General features: G+C 49.7%; 1 protein-coding gene across 1 annotated transcript in view; it reads right to left on the reverse strand.

Moving 5' to 3' along the window:
* Positions 1 to 759: 759 nt before the first annotated feature.
* PAX5 (paired box 5) overlaps positions 760 to 13,063 on the reverse strand; it is a 182,891-nt gene continuing 170,587 nt past the window's right edge. The window contains exons 9-10 of the mRNA XM_049773776.1: positions 6,906 to 6,992; positions 760 to 833 (exon numbers count right to left, since the gene is read on the reverse strand). Coding sequence (XP_049629733.1) covers positions 760 to 833; positions 6,906 to 6,992 — 161 coding nt within the window. The remainder of the gene's footprint in view (positions 834 to 6,905; positions 6,993 to 13,063) is intronic.

Raw genomic sequence — 13,063 nt, forward strand, 5'->3', positions numbered from 1 at the left:
GTGATGCTGAGACATCACCTCAAAAGTCCTCTTTGAGAGGGGAGGAGATGAGTTGTTGGCACTGCACTGGGTAGGGACATGGAGGCTGGGGAGTCAAGATGTCACCCCAGAGGTGTTTCTCTTGGGAAGGAGTCTTCAGAAGGGAGAAGGAGAGGTGAAGAGCCAGCCCCGTGAGACTCCTTTAAGACATCAAGAAGTGGCAGTGAGTTAGGTAGGCTGTGCACTCCAGCGGCAGCTCCCAACTTAAACCCTGGGGTGAGGACCCTGCAGGGCGGAGGCTTGCTCTAGGTGCAGGTCTGCAGTGTTCTGGGATGCATCCGGAGAGCAGGAAATATCACGGGTGGCTGGTCTGCTCCACTGGAGCTTGAGAGCAAGACTATTTACATGGGTGGAAGAGGCAAAAGCAAGTCTTCCTCCTGGGGTCTGGGGTGGCCATATGGGAGTGAGAGGGGGACTGTAGGGACAGGACTGGAGCTGCGGGTGTCTGCACAAGAATCCAGTGGTGTGTGGAGCCTCAGTAGCTGCTGGAAGAAGCCCAGTGGAAAGACTCTTGGAAACAGACACATGTCTGGAAGTCCAACAGCCCAGCCATGGAACCCCAGAATTTCTGCAGGGGAGGGAAAAAGGAGCTTTCAGCAAGGTGGGGTGATGATGCTGGGGGACAGTCTCGTTGCATCCCTTTCGCTGTCTTCCAAGGGGCTGGGAGCAGCTGTTCTCAGGGATATAAGTGGGAGCACAGGGCACCCGCCTGCAGGAGGGTCAGTGGCGGTCATAGGCGGTGGCGGCTGCGGGTGGGGCAGCCCCTCGGGCGGCGCTGTAATAGTACGGGGAGCCTGTGGAGACAAAGAAGGAATGGGGAGTCACCCAGAGTCCTAACACCCTCACCACTTCTTTCCTGCACCCTATCCTAGTCATCATCCCCTCTCACCCTAGTCTCTGTCCCCTAGACTGTGTGTTTGCTCAGAGCTGAGCTTAAAGTCTCCAGTTACCTAGAGCTGAGGTCAGGGCCTGGAGCCCTGGGGCTTCTTCAGTTGATAATAATATACTGCTGGGACCCAGCCTTGTGTGTTCCTTTTAGCCCCTTAAACAACTACAAAGCATGCCAGGGCTGAGTGCCCACCCCAACCCTGAAATATTCATCTTGAGTGGCAAAAAGGGCATAGCTGCTCACCCCTGGCCTAGAGGACACCACTTATCCCAATTGCATTTATTTTTCCCAGCTCTCTGGACACACCTTTGCAGTCCCCCACATACACTCTTCCTGTACCACAAACTCCAGCCTCAAATTCTGCTCATGCTTTGAGTCCCCACTCTCGTGCCCAAGTGGCCACAAACTTCCTGTGCCCAGTGTCACTCAGAGCTGTGGAGCTGAGCCTCCTGGCCCTTGTTCTGCTTGTAGCAGAGAATACCTCAGCTGTCCTGTCACCTCCTGCAGAGCCCAGAGTCCTGACCACCAGCTCCTCTTTTCCTCCAGGATCCCCCTAACATGAGCTCATATTCTCTGGGGCTGTCCTTACTTCTATCCTCTGTCCCCAGTCTAGATCCCAGGATGAGGCATCTGCCCAGCTAGGATTGTTGAGGACATGAACAGCAGCTCACCATGAACCAGCACCACCCTTTGATGGCCTGGCCATGTGCCTCCCATTGGCCCCTGCTGGTTGCAGAGCTGGACCAGGACCTGCAAACGTCAGCCTCTGGATAGCAGCCCTGGACAGACCAGGTGTTGCCCTACTAGAAGTAGGTTGAGGTGGGCTTAGAGGATGGGAAGATCTGCAAGTGATATGAGTGGTATGTGAGTATGCAGGGGCAAGGGTGGAATGTGGTCTGCTTTGTGTGGCCCCCAGACAGAGCCAGTTGCCCACCCATCACCCACCCATGTCTTAGGGCTTTCTGCTTTGACCAAATGCTCCAGATGAGGCCCCCAATTATTTTGGGCTTAAACTCTTCCCCAGAGATGAAGGGGGGGCAATCCAGGGATACCAGTAGTTTCTTAGAACCAGAGGGGCTAGGCTAGCCTTTTTAAGGTGAGGAAACTGAGGCTCAACAAGCCATCATCAGGTATCCAAAGCTCCAGGATTCTGAGCCTTAAGGCCTGTGCTAGACTCAGGTGTGGGAGTTCATCTCTAGGCTCACAGTGAACTTCTGCAGCCTGAACAGGAGAGCACTTGTTATCTAAGAGACAGTAGTGAGGGCTGGCAGGCCAGGGTGGAGTGCTGGCATTTCTTCCAGGCTCTATCACTGAAGACTCAAGCCAATCAGGCTCAAGCATTTCCTGACCATCATGGCTCTGAGCCTAGGTTTTTCATCTGTCAAAGCGGGGAGGGTCTCGGTGGAAATGGGAGAGGGCACTGTGAGCTCAGCATGGGCCTGTGCTGTGGAAATGAATGCTCTCCCAAGCGTATCATAGCTGGGAGTTCTGGAAACTTCTTTAGCAATTCCATCAGGTGGGAACTGGCATTGTCCCTCAGTAGATGAGGACACAAGGCAGAGGAAATGGAGAGACCAATGTAATTCTGCTATTATGCTGGTATGACCCACAATATTAAAAAAAAAACTTTCATTAAATTCTACCAAAAGTCACTTTAATTTTGATGTTTAGAGAAGCAGAGATTGTAGTGAGTTTTTATTCCAGCCTCGGTAGCTGTAGCTCAGGAAAGCTCAGCTTTTTGACCAGCTCTGGATGATCAGTCCTTCAGCAAATAATGCCATCATACCTCCAAACCCAGCCCTCACCAGAGGTGCACTCCCCACTCCAACACCCTGTGTGCTCCCACCCTCAGAAAGCGGTATGGCTCAGAAAGCAACATGGGGAGTGGGCATTGTTAGATCTTCCAGCCAGTGTGGACACCAGTCCCACACCTACAATTGCACCTTCTCAATCACTTCTCCAATGAGGGTCCTGACTCAGAGACATCTGTCCTCTTCCTGTTCTCTTGTCTGGGGACAGGCACAGTGTTAAAAACAGCCCCCAACATGCACAAACACACACACACACACACATACACATACACACACAGGGCATGCTCAGTTCAGTGCTACATCCTGACTAGGATGCCTGCATCCTGCCAGGGCTCAGCAAAGAGGAACAGATGTGCTCATACACATGTGTAGCCATGTGCACACATGTATGAAGCTACAGGGGTGTATTCATGCATGAACACATGTGTTGGCATATCTACAGGTGTGTATTGACAGTATACTATGCAGGCATGTGTGTACAATCATATATCAACAAATGTGTGTGCGTGTGTGTATGTATGCACATGTCCACAAAACATACATGTGCTTATGCACATTTTGTTCATGTGTGCATGTATGTAGGGGGTGTCTCCCTGGGCCTGGGCATTTATAAAGGCAGGAACCTCGCATGTAGGGTTTGAGGGAGGGCAAAGGAACAGAAGCAAAAGCTCTTCTAGTGAGTCCCTAGTGGCTTCCTCTGACCAAGCTGTCACCTTCTCCTAAAAAAAGCCTCAACTCTGGGCAGCATCTTCCAAACACCAAAACCCTACAGTAAGAAATGGCCACCTGGCCTAGATGCACAACCTCAGGAGCCTGAGAACAGGCTTCTCCTTGCTTTAGTCCCTGTGCCTCATTCCTATGATGCCCCGTTTACTGCTGATACTAAGGCTTCCCGCTGTGCTCCAATTCCTTTACAAAGGGCTCTGTATCCCCATTCTATCCTCAATGTCCGTACCTGCCTGGGACCTTTATTTCAGGGTGTGGGCTTCTGGAAAGCAATCAGCTCTGCTTGTATGAAGCTGTCGGGTAATGTTTTAGGGAGTAGTGAAGATGCTTCTTAAAGGAGTCTAAAGAGCACTTCAGCAATACCTGATGTAGCTTTGACGACCTGCAGTTTGGGGGTTCAGGCCTGGTGGTGGAACTCCAGGCTTCATGTCTGGCATGAATGTAGTTCAGCCCTTCAAGCCATCTCCCCAGCCCCTCTTTCGTGGCTCTCATCTTACTGCAGAGACCACTGTTGGTCTGATTCTTGATGACCTGGGCAACAATTAAGTAGCTCAGGGCTCATTTCTCCTCTTCACAGCTGGCAAAGTTCCCTGCACTACTGCCCATGTTTGCAGCGCTTCTGTGCCATGAAGATGCCTCTCTGAGCTTGAAGCCAGTATTCGTTCCATTTTCCTCCCCTCTGGGAGACAGGTGAGTCGCCAGGCTCTGCCAATCACATTCTGTTGCACTGACCCTGGGCCTGGGAGGTATCTGCCAGAGTAAGTGGGCTGAGAGTGTTTGTAGCAGGGCAGTAGGTAGGCAGGAAGCCAAGGCTTGAACTCTAGGCTGGGCAGGCAGTGCCAACTCTGAAGCAGAGAGCTACAGTAGAGGGTGTATAGCTGGCAGCAAATGGGGGGAAGTATTTATGATGGCACAGTTTTGGAGTGGGGTTTGGGAGAAAGGATTCCTGGGTTTATGTCCCAAGTCTGCCTTTGTTGTGTTCTTGGACACTATGGGAATCCCAAATACCTATTAATAAATTTCTATTTTGTTAACCAGCTGAGTCCTAAGCCTCACAGACAAATGTTTCCCTTCAGTCCTACAGAGAAAAATGGCCTCTTTTCCTGTTACACTCCAGCCATTGTCTCCATCAGTGAGGGTGTGAGGCCCAGGTGAAACTGTGGGTGGGTGACCTGAATCTGATTTTTTTTTTTTTTTGGTTTTTGGGCCACACCCGGTAACGCTCAGGGGTTACTCCTGGCTATGCACTCAGAAGTTGCTCCTGGCTTGGGGGACCATATGGGACGCCGGGGGATCGAACCGAGGTCCGTCCAAGGCTAGCGCAGGCAAGGCAGGCACCTTACCTCTTGCGCCACCGCCCGGCCCCTGAATTTTTTATTGTACCATATGCTGTGTGACCTGAAGTAACTTAATGAATCTTTCTGAGCCTCCTCTCTTTATACACACATGAAACAATCATATGTGTTCTATGGTGCTGTGGGAAGAATAAAATGAAACCTTCACCCAGAAGGAGTTTTCTTAATCAGCAACTGCTCATTTATAGGAATGGCTTCTTTTTAAAAATATATTCATTTGTTAATTGGACTACAAACAATGCTCAGGAATTACTCCTGGTGAAGCTCAGGGGAACACCTGGGATGCTGAGTATTGAACAAGGGTCAGCTGAGTGCAGGGCAAGTGCCCTAACCACTGTACTATCTCTTTGGACCTAGAAATGGAGTTCTGATTTCTTTCCCCAATCTCTCACTCACCTCCACATGGTCTCTCCCTCCCTCCGCCTGTCAACCTAAAAGGCATGAAACATCTTGAGGCAGAGCTACATGTGCCTGTAATCCCCTCACCCAACAATGTGAACTCCTTGGTATAGAACCCACTTGCTACACCATGCATGTAGCCTGTATTATGGGCGATGCCACCCAGAACCCTTCCAGCCTGAGCAGCATAAACGCCCATACTCTCCTTCCCTTCTTTTGCTTTCACTGGCCTAAGCTCCAAGCTTCCTCAACCCTGCCAAGTGTAAGCCTGGCATTCAAGATTCTGCATACACGAGAAACCCCACTCCCTCTCTAGCTCTTCCCCTGAGCATCTTCCCACCATGTCTCTACTGCTTGAATATCCAGGGAAATGAGTCTTTGGGACATGATAAAAGTGAGCAAAAGAGGCTTCTATAGATTTATGCTACCTATGGGCTAAACATAGCCCCCACTGGTCTCCTCAGGCTGTGCAGTTATTATGGGTACCTCTATCAACATGGAGGTTATCCCTTATCACAAGAACACCCCCCTTTCCACACACACACACACACACACACACACACACACACACACACACCTACCTATAGCCTCCTTTGGGCCGCACCCCTTGTGGGGCTGACTGAGCCCAGGGCTCGTTTGAGGCACATTGGGGTGGTGGTGCTCTCAGGCTGCCCTTACCCCTGCTGAAAGATTCCTGATCTATGGAAACTATGGCCATTTGGCTCCCTGAGATTGACAGGCTGGATCAACTCAGTGTTCAGAGGCCTTGGTTGAAGGCAAATCACTAGGTGCCTGGAGACTTAGCTCAATACTTAGAAATGATATCTACCAAGAAGTGAAGTAGGAGAATCAATTTCTTGGGGAGGAGCTGGGCAGCAAAGCCTGGGCTATAAGATACAAAATCTCCCTGCACAGAGAACAACACCCCCACTGTCATGTCCTCCCTTTCTCCACTGCAAGCTCTGCTCAGCACATGAATGAGAGCTGGGGGCAGTTCTGGAGCTAATGCCATGTGTCTGTTCTAACCATGGGGCAGAGAAGGGCCTTTTGCCACTGTCTGTCCTAACTGTCTTGATGGTGTTCACAGACCAGGCAGACCTCAGTAAGAGGTCTGCAGTTCTAAGACCAGGTGAGAGAGCATGAGATGAGAGGGACCAGCCTGCTCTGTCAACACAGGACACCTGTTTTCCAGCACAGGACATTCTCTGGGGATGTCTGTGTAGGCATTGCTAATCACTCCCCAGGCCTCTGAGTCTTTCTACAGATGGGCTGTCACTACCAATTGGTCTGACCTGGCCTCCTGTTGCTTCTTATTTTGAGTTTATCACCTGAATTTATTCATTGTTAAAGGAATATCAGTTTGGACTTAAATAATATTACAGCAAATAGGGCATTTGCCTTGCATGCAGCTGACTTGAGTTCAGTTCCTGGTACCAAATATAATCTTCCAAGCCCCTCAAGGATGATTCCTGAGCTCAGAGCCAGGAATAAGCCTGGCATCATAGCCCATAAGCAAACAAATCTAAGTTTACTCTTAGGTAAGCAATTCCCCTGCCTCCTCATTTCCCCCGTTTCTGTGCCATTTTCCCTTCTCCAACACATTCAATCAGGGTGAAAGGAGGGCAAAGGAGAGTGCTGATCCCATCAAATCCCCACATGGACACCCACCCACCAGACAGTACTCACCAAGCAGCCCCGGATTGGGGAACCTCCAGGAATCGTTGTACGAGGGATACTGAGGGTGACTGTAGGGACTTCCAGAAAACTCACTCCCTGCATGTGGCAGATGGAGAAACAGGAACCAAAGGTCAGATTAGGTCCAGAAAATGCCACTGGTATCCATAGGTAGGCACTTGCTGTGGCCACCAAAGGACAGGCCAGTCTATTCCCTTATTAAGTGGAAGCTCTCATTGATCTGGCTTCCTGCCCATCAAACCTTATTTCTCTTGGTAGGGTAAGTGCCAGCCTCTTACCCGACTTCCATAAAACATCCAGGTGCCCCATTGGTCCATTCTTTGGGGGAGAACACAAATGTCCCCCTGTGCCCAGAGCCTCAGACATCTTGGTCCTCTGCCCTGGCCCAGGCCATTTTGGGCCTCTGTGTGGCTTCTGTCCCCATTGGCACATATTTCCTGGATGATCCGGAACTGAAACGCTAAAGGTGAGCTTAGCTCTGGTGTGGCCCCCTATAGCAGCTACTCCCTAGACTGAGGTTCAGGGGGTTGAGGACACATAGAAGCAGTAAGAAGCAGGTGCCAGGGCCAGCGAGGTGGCGCTAGAGGTAAGGTGTCTGCCTTGCAAGTGCTAGCCAAGGAAGGACCGTGGTTCGATCCCCCGGCGTCCCATATGGTCCTCCCAAGCCAGGGGCAATTTCTGAGTGCTTAGCCAGGAGTAACCCCTGAGCATCAAACGGGTGTGGTCCGAAAAACAAAACAAAAACAAAACAAAACAAACAAACAAAAAAAGAAGCAGGTGCCACTTTCCTAAAAGGGAGGGACAAGACAAAGAGCATTGACAAGAGGGACCTTTTGGGTCTAGCAAGAGTGGGTAGAATGGGAAGTGGGCATAAAGTGACTAGACTCTGTGCCAGCTCTACATGGGGCCACAGCCTCATACCTGGGCTGCCCTCATGTACCCTCTCCCAGCTCCAGGAGATCAAGTTTACCTGCAAAAGGTGGGGAGACCTCAATGTTCCCATGCTTGAACCCCCAAGCTCTATACTTCCCTGTGTCCCCCATCCTCACCCCAACATGTATCCATGGAAGAGACTTTCAATCTACTGCTTACAGAGCATGTGGGCCCCTCCCTGCAGAAGATATAGGGGTGATACACCCTTCAAAAGCCACTCTTGATCCTAGCTTACTTCTATGGCTCCTGCTCAAGGACAAAGAACCGAAGAACAAGAACCTGGGACGTGTCCACCACAAGTCAGGTCTGGGTGGTCAGGCATGGCTGGAACAACAAAGCAGGCCTGAGGGGCAGTGGATCTAGCTCCGTCTCCAGGACCACCAGCCTCCTCCCCACTGCCCCAGACAGCTGCAGGGCACGTGCATGCACCCTCACTCGCATACACATGTACACATCCTCTCAAATACACTCGCACACACGTTCTCGTACACATATGCTCATACACACATGTTCACACACATGTGCATGCTCTTTCCCAGGCCTCTCTGGGGGCCACTCCCAGCCTGACAGGCTGAGCCTTCCAATTCTCTGTTTTTTATGCCTCAGTGGTCAGGGTGTCAGCTTCCTGTGTAAGGAGAGAGAGCTTGGTGACAGTGCTGGGCCGCAGCTGCCCAGACTCGAATATCTATCAGATCCACACAGACACCGCCTCTTGCTCCTTTCCTCCTTTAATCTTTCTCTCTGGCTCCTCCTTCTTTTCCTCCTCCTATTCCTCTTCCCCGCCTCCTGTTCTTTCTTTTTTTCTTCCTCTTCCTCCTGTTCCTTTTTTTTCTTTTTTAGGCCACACCCACTGACCTGGCTATGCGCTCAGAAATCACTTCTGGCTTGGGGGACCATATGGGATGCTAAGGGATCGAACCGTGGTCCGTCCTAGGTTAGGGTGTGTAAGGCAAATACCCTACTCCTTGTGCCACCGCTTTGGCCCCTCTTCCTGTTCCTCCTTTCCTCTTCTTCCTCCTCCTCCTCCTTCTCCTCTCTCCTCTTTCTCCCTCCCTCCTCTCCTCTTCCTTCTCTTCCTCCTGCCATCCTGGTGCAGTTCCAGGGAGCACAGATATACAGCTGTCTTCCCTCTGAGTCCTGAATTCTCCAGAGAAGGGATATTTCCTGACCATCCATGCCAACTGCATCAGAGCATCAAGTACCTCTGGCAAAGGCCTCTCTATGCCTGTCATCCATGCCCAAGTCAGAGGCTTTTCTTGCAGCCCTTGACTTCCAGTCTAGGAGACAAGTTCTGGGAACAAGGACTTGCTCTTCTAGGCACTTGAGGAGAAGAGAGCCTGGTCCACCTCTTCCTGCCTCAGGGATCTTCCTCAGGTTATTCAGCCTCTCTGTATGGGAGAGCTGAATCTAACCATGGAGTTATTGTAGAGGCAGAACCAATGATCTGAGACCCATCCCAGATGCCCCTCTCACCCTCCCAACAGGCGCAAGTGGAATGTTCTCCTGAAGCCTCTGGAGGGACTTGCAAAGGCTGGTCTCCCATGTCCCAGCACCCATGTCCCAGCACCCATGCCCCCATGCAGGACCCCTCCTCTCATTCAGACTCCCTTGGGTCTAAAGTGCCTCTTGTCTGCTGACTCTGATTTTTATCTCCCTGGAACTTCAGGGAGGCTACCCCATCCTCCCAGTGCTGTCTTTTAATCTGGAGGTTCTTAACACCTGGCTTTCTTTCCAGCCAGAATCCCAACCACTTTCTCCTCCTCAAACCACACAATAGCAGCTTAGAACAGAGAATCATATCCTGCCAAGTTAAGGTCTGAGGACACTGGAGGGCATTTCCTGGGTGCTGGGGGGCACATGTTTGGATGGGCAGGGTTTTGATACAGAGGAAGGCAGGCCATTTCCACACAACCAAAGATCAGGATGGCACAGGGAGACTGCACAGGGCTGAGTCTTTTGGACACCCAAGTAGAGGCAAGTCAAAGAGCAGAGTGGAGGCAGAGGGTGGGGTGCCAAGGGCAGCTAGTGGGCTGAGCCTTCATCCATATGCCCAGGCTGGGGGCAGGAGCCCAGAAAAATAGATGTAGCTTCTCTACTGTTTTTGTTGTATTCATGGTTAGATAATGAAGGTCCCCACATCTAGCTCATTGTCAGAGCTTCCAGGGATGCAGCTAGCCTTAGTCAGATATCACCTTCTCTCACAATAGATTAGCACACAGCACCTGGAATCTCTGCCTCTTTCCACTGACCCATCCATGCTTTGGTGGCAAAAACACCAGTTACTGGAGGTCAGAAAGAGCACAGTGATAAGGCTCTTGCCTTGCACATGGTTGACCTGGGTTCAGTCCCCAGTACTATGGTTTCCAGAGCCTCGCCAAGAGTGATCCCTGAGTGTAGAGCCAGGAGTAAACACTGAGGTATCACTATATATGGCCACAATAAAAGCACAAGGAATAGGGTCCCAATAGAATTTTACACTTTCCCTGAATTCTTAGATGAGAAAATGAAGCCCCTTCAGGAAGGGGAAAGGTAAAGTACTGGGTATAGGAAAATTGGGGGTGTGGAAGAACTGGTAGGACACACACCTTGCAGAGGCAAGGCTCTGGTTTAATCCCTGGCATCACAGGATTCCCAAGCAGTGCCAGCAATTAACCTACCCCCAGAAAAAAGAAAAGTAAAGAAGCTGTTTATGGGGATAGTTATGGATGGGAAGGTGGGGGGAAAAGAGAAGAGGGTTTGTGTGTTTGTATTCTCACTTTAAATCACTCTGTAAATGATTTTACATCCAGGGGCTGTAAATTGCACCCTGGTTTCCCTACACCTAGTCAAGCTTGCCTCTCACCTTAGCTGGGAATTGCTCACCAGGCAAGAAAAATGACATGTTAGAGGTCCTGTTGAAGTGACTAAGACTTAGAACTGCACAGAGGAAAATCTGAGTGGGGACCAGTGTGGATATGAGCCAGAAATCTTAGGGAGGCCATGAATGTCTCCATGAGGCAGAGGAGGGGGTTGGAGTTCAGCAAGTTCTTGAATATATTCCTTGAGTTGTAGGGGTTTGAGGGGCAAGCGTGTGAGCCAAAGTGGGGAGAGGGTTCCAGCAAGAAGGTTCAGGATGAGATCCAAAGAAACAGTGTGGGCAGGGTGCTTATCTTAAGCATGGCCGACCTGAGTTTGAACCCCAGCACCTATGGTCCTGAGTATTGCTAGGAGTAATTCTTCAATTCAAGACATGAGTAACCCCTGGGCACAGCCAGGAGAAAGAGTAAAGAAGGAGGATAAGGAGAAGAAAATGAGAAGGAGGAGAAGGTGAAGGAAAAGGAGGAGGAGGAGGAGAATAATGATGAGGAGAATAAGGAAGAGAAGGAAAGGAAGAGGAGGAAGAGGAGGAAGAGAAGAAGAAGAAGGAGGAGGAGGAGGAGGAGAAAGAGGAGGAGGGAGGAGAAAGAGGAGGAGGGAGGAGGAGGAAAAAGAAGAGGAGGAGTTGGAGGAAGAAGAGGAGGAGGAGGAAGAAGAAGAAGAAGAGGAGGAGGGGAAGGAAGGGGGAGGAGGAAGAGGAAAAAAGGAAGGAAGAGGAAGAGAAGAAGGAGGAGGAAAAGAAGAAGGAGGAGGAGGCTCATGAAGGCTGGGGAGGTGGCTCAATGGTTGGGAGCACAGACTTTGGATGTAGGAGTTCCAGCTTCCATCTGTGGTACCACATGGTCACCTCTGGGAGCTGGTGTGGCCCCCAAACAAAACACAATTATAAAGGTTCACAGTGGGACCCAGACAAGATGGGATCAAGTTTCCCCTTGAGTAATCAGCCAGAAAACAGAGCCAGAGAGACAGACCCAGGGCTCAGGCCATGCTGGACACTGATAGGCTGGGTGACCTGGGATGGGCACATTGACTCCTTAAGCTTCAGTTCCCTCCCATGTCAACTGGGAAAAAGGAAAGTCCCTGATTTAATGTTAGTGGAAAATAAAAAATAAAAATAAATAAAACCCTCTACAGTTACAGACCTTTGCAAGCCTCTGAAAAATGAAGAAAAAAGAGCTCAGTGTCTCTACTACCACCTCATGCCCAGTTCCCAGTACCCTGGATTTTGTGAAGATGTGAAAAGATGAACCAGAGCCAGGTTTGATTGGTAGGAGAATGGAGACAGCCTCATACTGAACACATCTGGCTTTACTGGTGAGGAAACCAAGGCTCAGAAAAGAGACAAGCAGGGGCTGGAGAGATGCGGAGAAAAACCAGGAGTGATTCCTGAGTGCATAGTCAGGAGTAAACCATGAATTGTTCCAGAGGTGGCCCCAAACCCACCAAGCAAAGAAAGGGAAAGAAAGGAAAAGAAAAGAAAAGAAAAAAATAGAAAAGAAAAGAAAAGAATAGAGACAGGCAGAAAACAGAAGGGCACAATGGGAAGCTGCTTGGAAATGGTCAATTCTAGGTTTCTGGAGCAAAGAAAAGTGAAAACTCAAAAGAGAGCATCAGGTGATGTCTCTGCAGGTGTGGCCTCTGTCTCACAATCACCCCATAGAAGGTGCTGGAGCTGAGGATGCTGGGACCCTGGGTTCAACCCATTGGACAGGCAAGATACTGCTGCATTATATGAATCAGATAATTTGAACATTATCTGATATTTGATATGCAAATAACGTCTTCCACTTGCTTATATTGTTCTCCATATCTCTATTCTAACCTTTTATTTTGTTATGGGGGAATTTTTTTGTTGGTTGGTTTGTGTTTGTTTGATTTTGCTATTACTCAGCAGTGTTCAAGTGAACTCTTGACCCTGCACACAGTTCCCTGGCTGAACTCAGGGAACTATACACATTACCAGAAATTGAACTGGGATTGGCGACATGCAAGGTAAGTGCTTAACTCCTCCATGATCTCTCTGAACCTTCCTACTCTTTTTTTTTTCTGCTTTTTTTTAAATTTTTATTTTGACCATATTGGCTTACATATCTTTCAGAGTAATATTTTAGGTACATATTAACATTGAATCAGGGGAATTCCCATCACCAAATTTGTCCTCCCTTCACCCCCATTCCCTTCCTGCAATCCATATCTTCCACCATCACCCCCCAGGCTGCTAGACTAAGTGGTCCGGACTCCGTGTCTAGCTTACTACTAGTGAGCATATATTTGTTTGGTCCTTGTTTCCCCCTCTATTTGAGAGGTGGAGCTAGATAGTTCGAGTTATGTGGTTTTGTTTGAAAGAAAGAAAAGCAATA

This window comes from Suncus etruscus, chromosome 1 (genome assembly GCF_024139225.1).
Source record: "Suncus etruscus isolate mSunEtr1 chromosome 1, mSunEtr1.pri.cur, whole genome shotgun sequence".
In the NCBI taxonomy this organism is placed as follows: Eukaryota; Metazoa; Chordata; class Mammalia; order Eulipotyphla; family Soricidae; genus Suncus; species Suncus etruscus.